Genomic DNA, 20,204 nt, shown 5'->3' with positions numbered 1-20,204 from the left:
CCGCCTCCACATACTGAAGACATAATAACTGTGTGGATCATATCTGACTGGTCCGTGTCTAGTTTAATAATGTCAGAACTTGTGCTAAGACCTGCTGGAAAAAAAAAACCTGTCAAATCAGAGGGAATGTTTTCTGCACATTGTAGGTAATGAAAGGCTGCTTGTAGATGTTTGAGTAAACTGACACTGGTTAGCTGAGGTCCACTGTGTGCTTCAAATGATATGACAGTTAAAATCCAATTTCTGATGTTAAAGCCAAGTCCCCATCAGGAGTGGCTACACACACTCGTTGGACCGCCCACTCCGACCTAATCTAAATTAAACATTATGTATGATGGAAGAGAAATTCTGTCAATGCAATGCTACAAATAGAGTGCGTGGGTTATACCTCTGCAAGCATGGAGCAGACACAGAGAAGGTTCAGCAGGAAGTCAGGACTTTCAGGTGAGGAAGTAGTGACAACATTTTACGGGCTGTGCATTGGTCTCAGCCTCTAAACCCAAATAAGGACATACAGAGGAAACGGCAACTACAGTCTCAAAAAAGTTGGTGACCTCAGCTCAATAAACAGCTAAATAATTCCCCAGCTCTGATTTCTACAACACATATTTGAGTCTAATCTAATCCAGAGGGCGAGGGACTACACCCATCCATGAGTTATAACAGGCCCGTCTTTCGCAATAACAACACAATGTTTCTAACCTGAAGCTTAAAAAATTTGTGTTGCCTTTTTTTCCCCCAGAGGTCTTGACTTCAGGTGTTCAGGTGAGATAAACCTTACCATCACTGTGCAGTCCTCAGAGCCACTGGCGATGACCTGATCATTGTGGGGACACCAGTCAATGTCTAAGACTGGGCCTGTGTGACCACACACCGTCGGGTAGGCTTTGTCAATGCGGCCTGTCTGTGAAGACAAAGACAAACAACACAGAGTAATGAGATCAGTCCAAGTCTGGTCCTGCTTAAACAACATGGCCCATGCTGGATAAGTGAGCATGTACTGAAACAAGACAATTACTCTATAATCCTAAATCCCACCTGCCAAACAACAAGCACGTGTACACACACGCACACACACACACGATAGAGGAAAAGAAGCTTGAAGAGATTCACTCAGCAGAGGAAAGTAAGGGAGCAGAAAATTACACATGAGCTGCAAATCAACCAAAAAATAAAAAAATAAAAAAGTAAGATGTGTGTTTAATTTCACTATAGTGCTGCAAATAACAACCAAATTCAATGTCGATTACTCCGACAACTTCAGACATGTTGTCTTGTTAAGTCAGCAGTCTAAAACTAAAACAGCTAACAAACAAAACCTACAACACATTCAACTTTTATTATTGAGAAATAGTTGCCAGGTATCTTTATGTCAATTGACTACTATTCACAATCAACGCTTCCAAAAATTATTTATATAATTATACTTTTTTACCAATATATAAACACTTTAACTCATTAATCTACATTCAGGTGACAGGTTTGACTAAGACTGATTTTATTCAGGTGTAGACTGCATTTACATAGCAATTTTCTCACTTAATCCCAGTCAAACCGCTTTGCAACATTGCTTTCATCCATCGTGACACATAATGGAACAGTATGAGCCTCCCATCAGAGGCAAATCAGGGTCCAGGGTTTTGCTCAAGGACATGAGGAGTTGGGGATTGAACCACAACCTAGATATTAGTGGACAGCATGCTGTAACTCTGGAGCCACAGCAATCTTAGAAGTCACACAAAATCCCCTTACCAAAGCATTCAGTGTGATATTTTCTCACATGCCACAATTAATTATTAGCACAAAACAAACAAAAACAACTGCCCACAACCAGAAAATCCCTCCATGGCCTAGCCAAAAAATGAAGCCAAGGTTTTACTGGTGCTACACAGAGGCAAACTGAGATTAGATTTACCCCCCATTGAACCACCCCCACTGTAATTAAGGGAAGTTATTAGTGGTGACGTCATTATACCGTAGATGCATGCCAACAGATGTTTAGTTCTTCACAACATCTCCTTACTAAAAATGGCAGCCCTGAATTAAAGACTAAACTGCAGGCTTTACATAACCAACTTATACAACTCACAGACTAGAAGATAACCAACCATTATCCTCCTAAAATTAACCTGAAGCTGCATGTGACCTCTGGACTCTAGCAGGAGTCCCAGGTGTTTTCTACAAGGTGATATGACTTCGCAAAACGGTGCTGTTCTGTCTGGGTGTTAGAGACACGCCCTATTCTGTGCTGCTGACGCCAAGTACCACCGCAGGGCCAGAGAGATGATGTCACTTATTGTGGAAAGAGCGGCGCTGCTGCGGCCCTATTTAAAGCTTGATGGCTTGGCTTCCCCAATACAGAGGGAGAAAACTCACTCAGTGCCCACAGCTAGTCTGCCATTACACAGGGAAGAGCGGCAATAATGGCTCAGGACGACCTACTAAATCTCAGGAGTTTATACTTGGTAATGTGTTTGCAACTACACAAAACATGACTTTAACTGGCCACTAATGTTAGTTCAAACAATATATACGTAAGCAATCAAACCAAGCATGATGGACCTAACAGTCACTAACCATGTTCATGCAATTTACAGTGACAGTGTCCTCCAAACAAATTTGGGTTTCAACAGCTGTATGGTATATTCTGTGCCAGCATCACTGTAACAAGCACTGTTCACCACCTTCAATATATTGTTACCGGCAATAGCATGTTATGCAACTGCTTTATGTTTTATTTAACTTAAATTTTCTCAAAAGGCATTTAATTGCTCGTGAGTCACATTCTTCCCACTTTAAATTCAAGCTTGTCCACCTGACGCTGACGTCAAATCAATAAATCACTAGTTACAGTGTGGCAGTAAATGTGGGCATACAGAGTTGTATTCTTCAGGATTACAATACGCTAAATTCTACTTTTCGAGTGAACTTGCAAGAACAACAATGATGGCGTGGTCAGTCAGTCAGTCCCAGACTAATGGTGTGAGTCAAGTGACCCTCCCAAAGTTCCAAAGACGTTTGTGCTCAACCCAAACTGAAAAAAACGCGGCCTCTGTTGTCAGATGATTGCATGACATGAGACTAAACTTTCAAAACAAAGGAGCTGTCAGAGAGATAGAGAATGAAGTTAATATTGGCCTAAAGATTGAGCTGCAAAGATTCTGGACATTCAAAGCTTCAGTTCAGCTGGTCAACAAAGGAAACCTTAGTGATGTGATGATACACAATGAGACACAAGTGTTGAATTGTTCAAAATCCTCTTGCTTCACTGAGAAGACAACATGGCCAGGACTGACAATTGGGTCCAAACAGACATTATCCTGAGTTTCCCTTTTCACACATGTAAAACACATCATGAGGTTGTACATATAGAGGTATATTGTCAGCTACAATTACCCTGGTTCACGCGGGGGGTGGAACATGGTTTAAATGCGCAGAAGAAAGGATATGACCCAAAGTGTGCTGCAGCCATGTTACCAGTACAAAATGAGGCCAAAAACAACCAAATACCTGGCTTTTACATCTTGATAAGTTTGGGGTTCGTACAGTGCATCTATGAAAGGTCCTCAAGTAACATGATTCATACCTCAGTGTTCTGTTTACGTTCAGTGGCACCGACTGCATCCACCTGGTCAGTACAGTCTGACAATGGCTCCAACTCTATACAAGTCCCAAGAAGATTTAGTACTATATGAAAACATGAGGTCACCTGACTGATACAGAGTTGGGCTGTGACACATACTCCAACTCCAACCTGTGTGATCAAAGTCCAAACTATGTGAGAACAAACTGTGTGCGTGTAGTATATGAACAAATCACAAGGTCTGAACCTCACCCTGACCAGCAAACACACCCTGACATCAACCCTGGAGGCACGTAGAGAGAAAGCAGACTTTGATATCACTGTCAATAAGCCTCTATGAGGCATCATCCCGTATCAGATACGATTACTGCTGGATCTCAGTCTGATTACCTCTGACACCGGGTCTGTCTAAAAACCTCCTTTTTAGTTAATCACAAATCGAAGTGTGCGAGGAGGTCGATACAAGTCTGAGGAAATAAAGTGATCAGAGAGGTACAGCTTCCAAAGCTTCAACTGATAGAAGATTGATTTAAAGTTAGAAACTACAAAAGAGGAACAACATGTAACTACATGCATGTAAACAGTTTCTTTACAAGAAATGCTTTTTGTAGTTTGATTGGTTCATACTTTGTGTGTGACCTTACAGAAGCGTGGTTGATAGATTCTGCACAGATTAAGGCACTGACAGGGAATGATTTAACACGTTGACTAATTTAGACATGTTGCAATGACTCATTTATGTCTTCATACATCAGGCTATTTTCAGCATTAACGTTTTAACCATACATGTGTTTTAAAACAAAAAAACAAAAAACAAAAAAGTTACGAATTAATAGTATCCATGACTACCAATGAACCATGAAGTCCTAGTAACACTTGAACTGAGGCATGGAGCTCGACCTCCTGATCAACCCGGTCAGGGCAGAGCAGGCAGACAGATTGACCAGAGAGGCGAACGTTCTTCACATTCCACACTTCGGCCCCAGGCAGCTCTGGTATGGCTATGACTAATGAGAGCAGGAGGGCTGCTAGGGTGTCAAATATTGCACCCTTTGAGGTGTTAATGGTGTTTATGTCTGATATACATGATGAGGAATTCCAGGGTCTGAAGAACAAAAACTCCTGGATCTTTCCTCAAGTCTGCATAAGCATTTGATAACATAACACACAAAGCAGGCATGGAATTTGTATGGAGTGAGATCACTGTGATTGTTAGCAATGGCAATTAACAGTTTGACTTTAAAGGAAGTACCAAGACTGTACACAAGGTGGGTAGCTTAAAACACAAAGCTCATGTTATTATATCACCTCTGAGGAGAAGTGCAGATAAGGTCACGTGTCCCAACTTGTTGCATTCTCTGATCTGTTCCTCTAGGGAAACAGAGCTTCAGGTAAAAGTGCAAGTCTGTATTTGTCTTAAAGTGAGATATCCCAACTAAACCATATGCCAGTCTCAATTCAGCTGCCACTGACAAGCAACAAGATTTTGCTCGGACAACGATCATACAGAAATGATTTAACAGTCTTGCTAAGTCACAATATGGACATCTAACTTTGGTCAAGCCAGACCTGGACCACCTTCACTGTTTCCCCACCGATCAAGACCTGTCAGGAGCACAACACTTTTGAAACCAGCCATTTAAGCAGAATACAAAAGTTTGAATCCAAATACTACTGTGTCCCAGAGCTGTGTGGCATGTGGCAGCATAAGTTATTTGACAGTAAACATCTCACCTGTGCTACATCAGATGCTATCCACTGATAGATGTTTGATAGGCCACAGATGTCACTATCTGAATTGCTTCATTCTTGTTCTCCAACCTTGAAAATTTCTGTCAAAAAAGCAACATGTAGATCATGTCACATTTAGATGTCTACAAGTTGTTAACAGCTCCATCTAACACTGTTTCTCCCCTCAAAATATCTGACATGGTTTCATTCATAAATGTGTCTATTTAACAAAAGAGGACAAAAAGCAAAACAATAATTTTATTAAATGGGTGTTACTGAGCACATTATATGAAGGGATTATTTGTAAAAAATAAAACAAATGATCTTTACCATCAAAACCTCTGCTTGTGTTGCTGTTTTGGAAATTCTGATCAAACGTATCCACATTGTTTTACAAATGAAAAATAAGGAAGATTTAATGTCCATTGTGACCAAGTTCCCTGGTCCTGTAGGAGTCAGCCTGGCCCCATTTCACATCTTACAGAGCCCCCACTCTGCTTAACAACAACTGCAGTGGCGGATGACGCCCCAGAGTCTCAAAGCAGATGTTTGGGCGCATTTTGGATTCAGTAGCAAGTCCAGAAACAAAAAAAAGTCATGCCATCCATAAGCCTGCTGAAATGGTATTAACATACTGCAATAACAAGACAAACCTTCACAGTCACTGGACTCGATGCCTTCCTAATTTCCCAAACAAAAGTAGCTAAACTAATCCTTTTCTTTCAGCTACATCTATGAATATTGCTATTTTTAAAGAATAGAATCAACATCAAACTGCATCAGAATGAAATTAAATTGAACAATATTGACTCACTAAGACCTCAGCTGACAGGTGAACATTCAACCACAGAGGAACATCAGCAGGACACATATCCCCAACAGACTAAACCAGCCTAGCAAGAAAATCTTCTCCAAGGAAAACTCGAGATGTAGAAGTGAGCAGGTTGACCAGAACAAGGAAAATAAACATCACCATCATAAAAAACAACACCCACGCCAAAACCAAGGGACTAAACTCAGCCATTGAGGACCTTGCATGTCCATAACTATACGACAGACATTTATATCTTCCGAGAGGAATGTCTCACACCTAGAGCAACATGCAACCAGTTGCATAGCAACAAGTGAGGCCACATAAAACAAGTGAATCATACAGATAGATATAAAGAACAACACTAATACACACAAAAACACAGAGAAACATTCCCCGAAGGCACGACAGGACATTCTTTTCATTCACACAAGAGGCCTGCACACTTCCTTTCCTCAATATGTGATTCACACATGGGTCTTCCATGCACACTGTCCGGCACTGTTCAATGGAAATTTCCACTTTAACAAGTCTCTTTATCTGTGTAGCTGAGACAAACGGCTGAGACAGAAGCAGCAGAAGTCCTGTCATACCCGGACCTTCACAGGATTTACAACCTCTGAAATGAAGGGGGAGGAACAATAGATTGCATTGCTACGGACCGACTGCAAGCATGAGATAAAGAGATAGAGGCCGTACTGTATACCTATACAGGAGGTGTAACAACTGCCGGGAACTCTTGTATTTCTGGTGCATTGCTGAGAGTCTTTGTTGACTCAGATTTGGCTGTTCAGAACGATGGTTTGACAATTCATTGTTTTTCTTCCCTCCTTCCAAAAAAAAAAAAAAAAAAAATCAATAAAAGACAGCTGGATATGATGGAAGATTTGCATTCTCCCAGTGCTCTCGCTCCCTCTTCCTCTCATTCTCTCTGAATGAGGGTAAATAAAAACATGCGACTGTTCTCTGGTTACAAGTCACCACTTTTCGAACCACAGCCGATAATGAATTGAAAAGAAACAGTCTGTTATTGATGGTCATAATCACAGCAAGAATCAAAAATCACAGGGCAGCAGCAGCAGACATTGCTGTAGCTGACTGAAGGAATTATTCCTTATTTCACATCATGGATGAATGGGGGGCCCTCAGTTATAATTGCAATCCACGAATCCAATTATATGCTAGCTGTAATTCTTGATGCATGTTACAAAAAACCCCAGCCAACAACCTCTTGCTCTTAGAGGACGTTCAACATGAAGGAAGTGTATGAACTGTGGCAAATCTGGTGTAGAGATGGTTAGAGAACTTCTGGATTTGAAGAATCTTAGTTAGCTTTGGGGTTTCTGGCAAAGGGTTCAACCCGGGACAGGCCTAATTCCTAGAGAGACTTAATCAGATTATGTACAGAGGGCATCCAAATCCATGTTTCTATAAACATTTAAGATTAGTTGCTGTTTTTCCTTATAGGAACCATTTAGGGGTATTTTATGCACTGTGGCACAGAAGCTACTGCAGTTAAAAGGACTCTTCTGTCTGATGAGACTGCTCTGGATATTGTAGTCTCTCAGAAGGTTGGCCACAGTATCCGGACATCTGCTGGGATACAGCAACACCTGTGGCCATGACACATATTTTAGAGGGAACATATCAATGACAGCAACCCAGAAACATTTCAGCCCTGGAGAAAACTGCAGTGTACACATAATTTATTATTGAGAGTAGTATGACAGGGAACAACTGTTTAAAGAATTACATATATCCAACATAATGTCAACATTAAGATTTGGAATATTTAACATTAATATTTGCATAATCATGAATATTAGCACTGTAAAAAATCATTTTAATATGGAACTTAAAAAAATGAAGGACTGTAACAGATACAACATCTGACTTCAACCTAGTTCTCATCTTGGCCGCTCTTCATATTTTGGCCTATCCCAGAATTCACATGTGTACTGACACTGCATGAAGCAACCAATAGCAGGGCAGGGAGGAAATGGTCTTGGAAGGCTGTCAGGCAGGGAGCAGATTTGACCATATATGGTAAAATCTGCAGTCAGCAGGACTGAGCGGCAGAAGCAGCAAAGGCAGAGGCGAGCGAGCAGTATAGAGGTCTTGGAACATAAATTAACCAAAGTATGGGGAAAGACCCTGGATATCATGCAGGCCAAGTGTATTTTTGCATGTTGAGACTTTGCGCAGCTTAGCAGCCGAACGGGTGAATGTGAGACAGAACAGAAATAATGTGTCACTGTGCACACACCCAGGGATTACTAACAGCAAAGGTTCAGCATTGGATGAATGGTGCACTGAGGGACAGAATCCAAATCAAACACAAACTCCACATCTGATTGTTTGGTCTGTACAGAGGCAGAGTTTGAAGCACTAACACGGAACATGGCTTCAACATTAGGTAATACACTACGGGCTGTAATGCCTTCATTTGAGATCAATCTTCAAAAATAGACTAAACCAGTTCACAAAATAAGACGGTCTGCACGGAAAAGAAAGACACTGATGGCTACAGTGGGAAAGACAGCACAGCACTTTGAATCTCATTCTTAGGTTAAAAGTCAATAAATGCATTTTAGTTAAGGGATCTAAATCTCGAAAAATAAAATAATTCACTGAGAATTCCTCTCTCTATGCTGAGCAAGACAGAGAGGGGAATTATCAGGAATGTTTCACTTGCTAGCTGCTGCATTCATTCCCACAGCTTCCTTCATATGGAAATCAGGGAATAAATTAGTGGGCATCCTGCTAAGAGAGAGAAAGGGTGAGATTGAAAGCATGAGGGAAGGGAATGACATGTGTTGAGCTGGACATCTGATGCCCTCTCTATAAAAGCCTGTGTTCTGACAGGACGAAGCAACAATACTCATGGCTGCGCTGAGTCACAGTGGCCTGCACCACTCACCTCACCCGACTGAGTCACACAATGAGACAGCCCCATTGGTTGTGGCGTAAAATAAGTCTCAGACCTCAGGTCAGGTCACAGATCACGTAACCTCTGGCCTTTGAAAGAGATGCTTTCTGTCCAATTCCAGACAAACAAAATTACAGAGAAAATTATGTTGGGGGCACATCACTTCATCTTGAATATTCTCTCACTGTCATTGTACACAGTTGCATATGGCTTAATAGTGAAGCTGGAAGGGAAATCATCACACCTCTGCCTCCCCCCCAGCCAAAGTGTGGTAATGACAAAGGGCCGCGCTGGGAGTAAGTGCAGGACAAAGGCCCTGAGCAGCTGGCTGCCCACAGAGGCTGGGGGAAACACAGCGTAGGCAGATGGACTAGCAGGACAGATGCACCCTCCCATTAGGGATAGGAAGGGGTAGGAAGGTGGGGGCGCTTAGGGGATGTGGGCCTTGCAACAAAAATGAAATGAGACCAAAGTGATTCAAACCACAAGCATCCTTCAATCAGGCATAGCATAATCTGACAAAAGCTCAAATTCAAACAGGACACTGTACATTGAGCAGTTACCAGTGGAAAAAGCTTAGTTTCACTGTACAAATGCCTCAAATTAGCTGAACCATTTTCTAATTGAGGGATATCACCGTTATACTTCTTTCTTTCAGTTTATTAGAAAGCATGTTAGATGACATGAGGAACTCGAGTACTCGTCCACTGCAATGCGGTTGTATGCAGGAACAGACTCGGCCCACTTTTGAGACTTCCATTGCCAGCTGGGGCTGGACTACGAGTTCCAGACGGACCTGCTTTGTCGCAAAAACTCATGCTAAATGCCAAAAATTAATGTTTAATTAAAGGGGGAAAAAAATTGCAAACAAAGGGAGTATCCGATCTGGCCTTAATATGCCAAAGATACAGTAAACATGGAGAGAGTTGAATTCTATAATAAAAATGGAATTAACCAGAAAACATGCCACAGATGCTCTGACCTACAAATCACTCTCCAGATGTAAGGGAACAGGCTTGTTTGGTACAATCATCATTTTTACATTCTTTAGTGAAACTGAAATGCAAAAGTTAAGAGATTTCTAGAGCAGAAAAAATGAATCCAACTTGGAAAACAAAGACTCACACAGATTCACATGGATCCAGACTATTATGAATATACAGCAGAAACAAACAAAATATCTTAATTGTCCCTAAGTTGTATGAGTCAGTGTTTTGGTTTTTGAGATAATCATTTTGATAAAGGAGAGCACTTCCAGCTAAACCTAGTTAGAAAGAAAACACATCTATGAATCTGGAAAACAATTCCCTTCCAAAAAGATTAAAACATTTGTTTTATAACTGTATTACTGTACTTTTCCTTAAAAATGGTGCAATGTTATCATTACATCAAATGCGCTATTTGTTTAATCCATACATTTTTCCTATTTTACTGTTCAAATTGCATTTATCCCCCTAGTGATTAAATGCTCCTTATAACAAAAATTGCTCGAATTGTTCAAACAAGAGAATTAAAATGGAAATAAAAAAGATACAGGGAAAAATAAAGAGGGATCTGGAAAAAATTAAACAGAATTCATACTGTGGAGCCCTGAAATGGTTTGATGGCCATACATACTGGTTACTCTGTCAAGAGTCATAACAGTCATGACCAGCATACACCACATACTATTATACATGAAAACACGGTGTTGCGTTTCAGCTCCTGTCTCTCAATGCATGAACTGTTAAAATGAGGAAAAGACTGTATCTGAGAGATTAGTCTGTGTCACGCCCGCCAGCTAGTATATGGGAAGAGCCAAAATAAAAATAAATGTAAAAAAAAAAATCAAGGGCTTTTTTAAAAAATCTGCCTTACTTGAGGAAATTGCATGAGGTTTCAAAAAGATCTCAGTCTCCCACAACTTTAAACTCAGTAGTGAAAGCAGACTTTGTTCAGCAGACACACCAGTACTGTACTGGGATATGGCATGCAGAGGGCAGCTCCTTCAAACAGACACAGAGAGGAAGGCTGGAGGAGTGTGAAACCAGTCAAGCTCAAAGCCCACCTCCAGTACAAGCTCTGAATTGAATGGGGTGTTGAGAGGTGCAAGCTGTGTGACGACACGCCTAAGGATCCCGTCTCCAATGCCAAAGCGGCCTCAGATGACATGCTCGTGTACTTGTGTGCACTAATTACAGGGACAGGTTAGATCTGTCAACAGCAGTGAAGTACTTCTGCTGTCACTCATTGTGTCACAAACCTGCCAGTTGGCCACTGGCTGGAACACTGCCTGACACAAGCAGCCTGCAACTCACTGCTACCAACCACGGTGGCACTCGAGGGCTCTCTGGGGGACATGCCAAAGCTCCCCGTTGGATTCAGAGTTAAACCTCTATTACACCTTAATTAGCCTGATTGTGAAAGCTGGATTGCCCAAAAAAAAAAGAAAAAAAAAAGAGGGATGTATTGACCCAGGAACTTGTTTACAGCCAAATACTCTTCAAACGTGGTCTTGCCCAACCCAGGAGTTTCTCATGATGAAGTGGAGTGCTTCCTTATATGGAGGTAAGGATCAGAAGACTCTTCGCTCCAGGGCTTTGGTGTAGTTTTTGTTGTACACATGGGGGCATGTGAGAAGCCCGCTGATAAACATTAATTGTGCGGTGCAGTGGCATGAAGAGTCAGCAGTCCTGCCACTGAGAGGCAAGTTTTAAATGAAAATTACTCAGCAAAAAAGATTTCAGCTCAGTTTGCTCTACTTCATGAATAATATGCTCGTCTGGATGTAATCTCTCAGAATGCCTCTCAATCTCTGTCATGGCTGATACGGAGAAACTTCTACACATTTTACAATTTCCAAACGTAATTTGATCCTCTGAAATCATCTGGAACGAAAATATCACATGCACTAAACCGCACTGAACACAATGCCTTAAAAAGGCTAAAAAATTACACCATTTCAAAGCACAGTTGTGAGTCAGAGCATCACTAGGTTCAAAACAACCCAGTTGGTAAATATAACCATCATATGGTGAGATCATTCAGAAATAATTAATTGGTCAAATGTTCCTAGCGGTCATTATGCTGTGAGACGGCTGTTGACAGTTTGATCTAAAAAAAATTTTTTTTAAAACAAAACAAAAAATTTTTACCAATGGCAGAGCTTAATTTTTTCCCTGAACTAAAGGAAAGACATGAGGTCATATAAATCAAAAGTGTTTATCCCCATGGGGGTAGGAATATACACAGAAGCCGGCCTCATTACCACAGAGATATCTTGCTGAAAGGATGAAAAAGTAGGCCCGACAGCGCATGAAATCTTTACCTACACCCAGCTGGTGGTGACAGTGTCACAAAAGAGGAGGTAATTGCACAACAAAATAAATGCGGAGAGTAGAAAAAAAGGGGGAAAAAAGACAAATGAGAGAGAGAGAGAAAAAAACACTTTTTCATCGATACTTGCAGATAAAGCATTACCGAAATAGCATGAGGACACAAGAAGTGCAGACATGCTTTCACATCCAGTTTATCTCCATCTTCACACATACACACAAGCTGCAGCACTAATCCAGCGTGGCATTTACTACATCGTTCACTATAAACTTACCTTGTGAAGAGGGAGAATGAGGAATGCCCCACCGCCACTGGCCTCAATAATTATGGCAACAAACTTGGGGTTAACCGCACAGAAGGAGCTGTCCCACGTGACCCTTGACACCCGGATATCATCGTAGCATTGATCATTTTTCACCGCCTGGCCAAAGACGTGACGGAATTTGCTCTGCCGTACAACTCGTCTCATATCTGTGACAAGACAAGAGAGTGTTAGTTTGCAAACCATCTCAAGGATACGTGGAGATGCAGGCATCAGTGAACAGGTTTAGATCAGAAATGCGGGGGAAAAAAAACAATAAAACATGGACAGCTGTAATATGAACCAACAGAAATGGGAACTATTTGGGCTACTCTGTAAAGCACAAGAAACTCCAACCACAAACTGCATAAATTCTGTTGGAACAGTTGTTTTTCCATAAATTTGTAACAAAACCTTGCTATTCACAATACTCCAGAGGGTCTCCCATAGATTTCAGGGTAATCACAAAAACAATTGTACTAGCATCACATTTTATAGACCACATTTTAACATCCCATTTTGAAAATTACATGATAATGCTAAACATATGATTCAGCTCCACATCCTTCTACATGCTCCCGCTACCAATACTACTATTGAGAAAGACATAAGACTATTTCAAGCTGAAAATGATGCAGTTCCATTAAAAGCTCTTGTTTTTCTCATCTGTCCTCCATCATGTGGATTTTTTTTTTAACCTCTTACTCCCATATAATCCACACAATTCACCAACTGCCTAAATACAGAAAGCAAAAAAAATAAAAAAATAAAAATACACAGAATGGGTCAGGTACAGCAACAGGTCTGCTTGTAGAATTGGGGGGGGGGGCATGACACACAGCCATTCATGTATGGAGACAGTGAGGTTGCCACAAATGCTGCAGCATTAGCGTGTGTGTGTGTGTGTGTGCGTGAAGGAGAGAGAGAGACCATTTGTGTGAATTTCTGACGCTCAAGCACAGCAAAGCGCTCTACTGTGGTCTGAAATACAAATAGTGTGTTTTGCTTGCCAGCAGGGTGGAAATTTAACATTTTTTTTAAAGCTGGCGAATAGCTGATCTACCTGCCACTTGCAGATTTTACCAGAATTTAGCTGGTGGTGCTTATATTGTACCCTGTAGCAACCCCGCACCCCCAGGCGTCCCCTTTACCATCCACCAAGAGAGAGACTGTATGCAGCAGGAGTTTATTCAGAAATGCATTCATTGTCTTGGGAATTTTGTTTAAATAATGACAGAATTTCAGTGGAATTAGTACTGTCTACCAAATGTCTGTGTTATGACATCCTTCATCTGGTGCACAACTAATTTAATAGTTTCATTTCAAAAAAGAAAAACATGCTCAAAAATGTTTCATATGATTGAAAACCCAATTTTTTGTGTGCCCTTTTTCATCTTCTGCTGTGCCAAATATTAAACATCTGGAGTACCAAGACCCTTTACTTGCTGCACACTTTGAAAGAACCACTTCCAAAGGAAAATAGGACATATCCAATCCAAACATAAAACAGACTTTGTAGCTCGTTCAGCAAAAAAAATTCACCAGGACAAGAATCTGCTGGCAGATAAAAGAGCTTGCAAAAACAAGCCCATTCAAAAGCTACAAGTCCCACTGCTCAGCTTACAATAACAGAGCTCTTCCAAAGATCATGGAAAGCTGGCTGGTGTCAGATACATGACCAAGATCAAAGTTGAATCTGACCTACAACCTCAAGAATGACAAACGCTCCTGAGTGGTCTTGGTTTTGGGAAGTTCATCAATCCTCTTTTTATTTTTTGACAGCACATGGTAACAGTTTCCCAGTCTGAATCACCAACACGACAAAAGCAGAGCACAGGATGTGGGGCATGTTTCAGCGATGGTTTTCCATTGTGAATGTGTGTGTGTGTGTTTGTGTGTATATAAAAGAGGTGTGTGCATAGCATGTTTCCGACAGGCCAAGGATCACAATGTAAGCAGGATGCTCTTCCTGTAGGGATGTACCATGTCCCGACAGCCCATGAAAAAAGCAGCCATTAGAACTACTAAATTTTCAAACAATGGAGGAAAAAAAAAAAAACACACACACAAACACCCTTTCAAATTAATGTCGATGCAAGTAGATAAACGCTAGATAATTGTTAGCCTGGATGTCTGGAAATGTCACCAGATTGATTTAGCAACTTTATATTTCAGCTGTATGTGATACATAGGATTCAGGTCAGGAATCAGGTTGCTACATAAAAAATAATGATGTAAATTAGGAAAGCGATGCAATAAATTTAACATGCATTTTAGATAAGTCTATGACACCAAATGTTACACCTTACATTTTAATGTTTCTAAATGTAAATATGTGTTAAATTTATCTCAGTATATGATTTTGCAGACAGTGGAAATGAAGGCTTTCCAGCAAGGGCTGGGCTGTGCATCAGCTGGCTGGGTGGGGTTTGAGCTGGTTGTGCAACACCACTCCTTGAGAGTAAGCCTTGTTGTGTCACATAAGGAGATTCAACTACTTGACAAGGCAAAATGAAATTAGGGCAAGTTACCAGGCAGTTATTCATTTTATAAATACAGAAAATTTCCCATAATTTAATCATGTCAAGAGCACTGCACCTGCACATAAGACTGTTAGTGTAGTGCAGAAGTCTAGGAGACTGGGACTCAGTTCATACTCAAGTCGAAACAGAGATCACTTGGACCTCAAGACCACAACTGTTTCAGTCCTCACGTAAAAACATTGGCCCACAGCTACACCAGGTGTTGAGCCCCTCACAAGTAGACCGACACAAACAAAGCAAGAGACCCATTGGTGTTTCCTCTACATCTATAGCAGCCAGCAGCAAAGACAGGAAGTTAGTATAGATTTGCTTCTGTACTTTAACATTTGGAAAAATCATATCTTACACTGGAAGTTTCTTTAAAGCAGCCCCAGGGGATTAGGCTCTGTCTTCTAAAACCTTAACCAAATGGCAAACTTCCTGTTGTGACTACACAAGTAACTGATAATTGAACAGTGAAAAAAAATGAAAATAATGAGAATACTATATACACTATGAGAATACTATTATAATAATAATATTTTCTGCATCATTATACAAATAAATTCTTTGAAAATCATATAATGTGATTTCCTTGATTTTTATTTTCTTTTTTAACATTCTGTCTCTCACAATTGAAGTGTACCAATGATGAAAATTACTGACTGCTCTCATCTTTTTAAGTGGAACAACTTGCAGAATCGGAGGCTGCCAAATACTTTTTTGCCCCACTGTATGCACACTTCCAAGTGAACTGATTTTCAAAAAGGGAACTTGTCTGCAGGTGAACACAGATAATTTTTTTTTTTATGGAGCTTTAGATTTTTTTCACACACCGGTTTTGGCTTTAGTTTGCATATCGTGTAGACTCATGATAAGGACCCTGCACATTGAATTATTGGTGAACCAAAGACCATGACATTTGTAAAAATGTGTCTGCAGGGACTGACTGACTGACACCAGTCTAACAGCCTCAGACATACACCATAGACAGACAAAGACACTCCATGGGGGGATGCTGTGCTTCCCAGTGATGTTCTCCTGAGACTCACGGCTCACTGATCTAGCACTCATTCAAGTAAAAAGACCTAAAGGATCTATTGGACAAATCAGATGAAAGAAGAACCATGCACCTTATTGCCTCCTGAACCAGCAGCGCTGACCCTGATGTGCAGAGACAGAAGGAGGGCCCCAGAGCCCGAGGAAATGACCAACAGGAAGCACAACCACCATGACACAATTTTTTAGCAGCCTTCTCTACATTCCACCACTTCATTTCACATTGAACAAGTCTGTCGAGGAAATGGGTCATTTGGCAAACTGAGGGTTAGATAACTAATTCAATTGTTATTCAGATGACACCTCAAGACATCTTAGCCTGAATATCACAGAAATGAAGTCCAGACTTAAGAGACAAATAGGAAACACTCCGTCACCCCCACGAGCTAAGATATGAAAGGAAAAGCAAACTGATAAGAAAGGAATTCAGGCCCTTCATGCTTGCCATAAAGCAAACTGCTACAGAATATAGAGGTTTCCTTTACCGTTCACAATCACAGTGCAAACTGCTGCTTTCCATTAAACCCAGGGGAATTGTTTTGTTATGACATAAGACTGCAAACAGCTAAAGAGCGGAAATACTTGGTGAGAGCTCATGTTTGGACTGCGTGCCAACATGTCGTCCTTTGTTCTATAACCCTTCGAATTATGTTAAGACCAACACCTTTTCTGTCATTTAATCCCGATGAATTTTAGGAACTGAACACAAAGGCAAATGTGGCACCTAGAGATGACCCTCATTATTTTTCCCTCCACCATATTATGTGGTGCTGAGTCATGACAGAACCCAAAAGGGTTTCTACAAGATGATAAAACTGCAAAACTCACTATGTGGCAAGTGAAATAGTGCATGGATTTTAGTGTATACGCATAACAGCATAAAAGAATGCACATTCTTCTACCAGGGGACATTTCAATGTTGTGTGCTCCTGCCATGTTAAGTTATGTTCACATACTCCAATTAACACATGGGCCACCCCATTCCGTCAGCGGCCATTTGTCCTCAGACTGGTTTCTCATTGACAATAATATTACTGCAGATTTTTGTTCTGTTTGTAAAGACCACGTCATACCAATGAAACAGTTGCTTCCACAACTGTCAGAACAAACTCCAGTCTAGTTCTAGGTGATGATTCTGGACAAGGATATATAATAAACTACTTATCTGCAGCTCTTGGAAAATGAGATAACCAGCTTTACACGGATTAAAAACATATAAGTTATTACATCTAAATGCAAACAACCATTTCAGGATGATGCAAACAAGAGTGTCTGCCAAAAACAAACTGAATGGACAGCTTTCAACTTCTCATCACATTAGTTTTGGGGTGAAAAACTGTCCCTGGTGCATTTCATCATGAGGGAGATGTGACATAACATGAAAATCCCAGCCACATATCAGGATAAACTTTGTGGGACAGGAGGGGCAGCGGAATTAGAGCAGAATTATGTCAAAGCCAAAACAGTTTCCATCATACAGTAATTTTAGAAAACTACTGTATACCAGTGTCTACAATAGCAAATGGAGTTTTTAAAACACCGTGACTGCACAATTCCCTGCTTGTTGGTCATTTTTAGAGATGAAACTCTTCTGATCCAAAACTGGTGCAATGTTCAGAATGATACAATTCACCGTGACTCGGGAATGGGACAGAGGTTACCGATCCATGATCCAGTCCAGATTCCATTGCTTGAATGTCCAACAGGACACATTACAATCTTTCCTGGAGCTTCCAGAAAGCCCATGACACACCAGCCATTGGACCCCCGGTGTTAAATAGTTGATGAGCACCAGTTCAGCTCTTTTTGTCCTTTATTATTATTTCCTATCTCATTTAATGAGGCTGCGAGCATCATTTCAGGCTCAAGCAGATTAACATCTGCATCTCTACAATACATACAATACAATTGTAATAAATAAACCCCAAAAAATAGCATGTAATAAATTACAGAACTATATCGGTATGATGTCACCATGTTTCACATTGTAACATTACAAATGTTCAGACTCCTTTTTCCCACACTTGGTTACTCATGCCATCCCTCTCCCCCACTACAGACACACACACACCAGTGATGTCACCTCAATGCTCTCCATACACTGTTCGCCTATGCCTTTTGTCACCAAGACTGCATGAGACGCCACCTAAATCCCCCTTCCTGTAGCCAAGGCCACAGACCACCATTGTAATCAGATTCCAGCTACATTCCAGTGCTTTTTTCAACAATGAGATAAGGTGGTGTTTTTTTCACCTCCCGCCAAACCAGAGTGATGCGGTCTGCGCTCTGCTCAAGTTAAATAATACAGGAACACAATGCATTACGCGCCTGTGTTTCAAGGAATGTTATTGTATACTTTTATACTTTGCAGAGGAAATGAGAATTGCAGACACGAGAGCAATTGGGCTCAAAGTTCAACTGCATGCTAAGTAACACAGACAAACCGATTGCCAGATCCAATCCAAGTCTTCTAAAGAGCAAAAGGTTGTGTACACATCTTAATACCATCAACTGGGCCTGATGTTCATAGATTAAAATGATTTCAACACCAGTAGTCCAAAACAACTTTTGGCTAACTTCCACATTCCCAACTCAGACACAGGGAAAGCGTGTCAGAAGTTGCATGCATGTTCAGTGTGATGCTGAGCACGCCTTAGCATTGGAACAACTCTATCCCCACAATATCCATCATTTTTCCATTGCTGGATAATTAAAAACAAGTAATTGCAAAACTTCTTATCTGATTTTAAAGATTTAATAGAGACCACTATATAATCTGGAGTAACAGAGCACAGAATTTTATGAGACCGTATTATAGTTGTTTTATTTCTTTAAATCAACACTGAGGGAGTCACAATTCTCCAAATAAGCAGTTTGACTCTATTTGTAAGGTGAAATTTCAATTTCCAAATTTAACAGCAACAACAGTTACACAACTGCCAGACCATCAAGTCTGTAAATACAGAGCAGATACTTTGCCGTGTCAAGTCACTTTTAGTTGCTTTGTTTGTTCTTTCCATGCAGGTAAACAGTCCAGTTAAAAAGCAGAAGATCCTGAATGCTTTAGGTGAAATACAAACTCACAGCCTACAGGCTATTGTCTGACAACAATTCAGCTTTTTAGTTCAGCAAGAGACAAGTTTGGCACACAGCAGAGCTCACAATCACTGCATGCTACTCAAGCCAGCTTTGCGCAACTTGTTATCTCCAAACTTGTTTCCAGGTGCTTCATCTTCCTTTTCCTGAATGGGTTTTCACTTTAAGGGTCAGCTTACTCCTTGTTAATACCGCCGCATCCCCTCAAATTAGAAGACAAGCAGCAAATAATTGTGCGCGCGCACACACACAACTGGCTTTTGCTTGGTTACAGTGGTCATATCTATTGTTTGATATACCAAGGCAAAACTGTCAAACCTGAGAGTCATTTGGAGGGAGAGCAGGGGTGTGTGGAAACTCTCAGGGTGGCTTTTTATCATACGATAGAGTTTGTTGGTTCGGCGAATATCGTCTGTCACTGGTTGATCAGCTGATTGTGGCAGATTGGAAAGTTTTTACATACTGCCCAACCCTATTACATGCCTATTTTAGCACAAACATTTATCCACCAGTGTGGCAGACATAGTTTTCTGAGATTTACAAGCAAAGCAGAAAATCAACCCACACTTGGCTCTTGGTGGGTGTTAATTTCAGATCTTGAAAAAAGCGAGAGGCAAATATCAGTATAGCTGATTCTACATGGAAACCAAACATAGACAAAACACAGGGAACTGATGATTTTTACAAACAAGCTGAAATACGCACTATATTTAACAAAACATAAACCGGGTTGTTTTTTGAATCACTCTAGGTATAATTTTACAGTCTCCTTGGTTACTGCTGAGTTTTCAGAGAATCTCTTATCCACGGTCAGATGCCCCAATTCCTTTTCTTAATGTTTCAACAATTAGCTGCAC

General features: G+C 40.7%; 1 protein-coding gene across 2 annotated transcripts in view; it reads right to left on the bottom strand.

Moving 5' to 3' along the window:
• LOC147259885 (coronin-1C-A) overlaps positions 1 to 20,204 on the bottom strand; it is a 33,932-nt gene that overhangs the window by 7,588 nt on the left and 6,140 nt on the right. For both annotated transcript variants that reach the window (XM_086206118.1, XM_086206119.1), the window contains exons 2-3: positions 12,644 to 12,840; positions 782 to 904 (exon numbers count right to left, since the gene is read on the bottom strand). In XM_086206118.1, coding sequence (XP_086062244.1) covers positions 782 to 904; positions 12,644 to 12,840 — 320 coding nt within the window. The remainder of the gene's footprint in view (positions 1 to 781; positions 905 to 12,643; positions 12,841 to 20,204) is intronic.

Source organism: Aulostomus chinensis, chromosome 6, assembly GCF_037954235.1.
Source record: "Aulostomus chinensis isolate RoL2024-O1b breed Wild chromosome 6, RoL_Achi_v1.0, whole genome shotgun sequence".
NCBI lineage: Eukaryota > Metazoa > Chordata > Actinopteri > Syngnathiformes > Aulostomidae > Aulostomus > Aulostomus chinensis.
The sequence above is the reverse complement of the archived record's forward strand: the minus strand, read 5'-3'. Positions and strand labels throughout refer to the sequence as shown.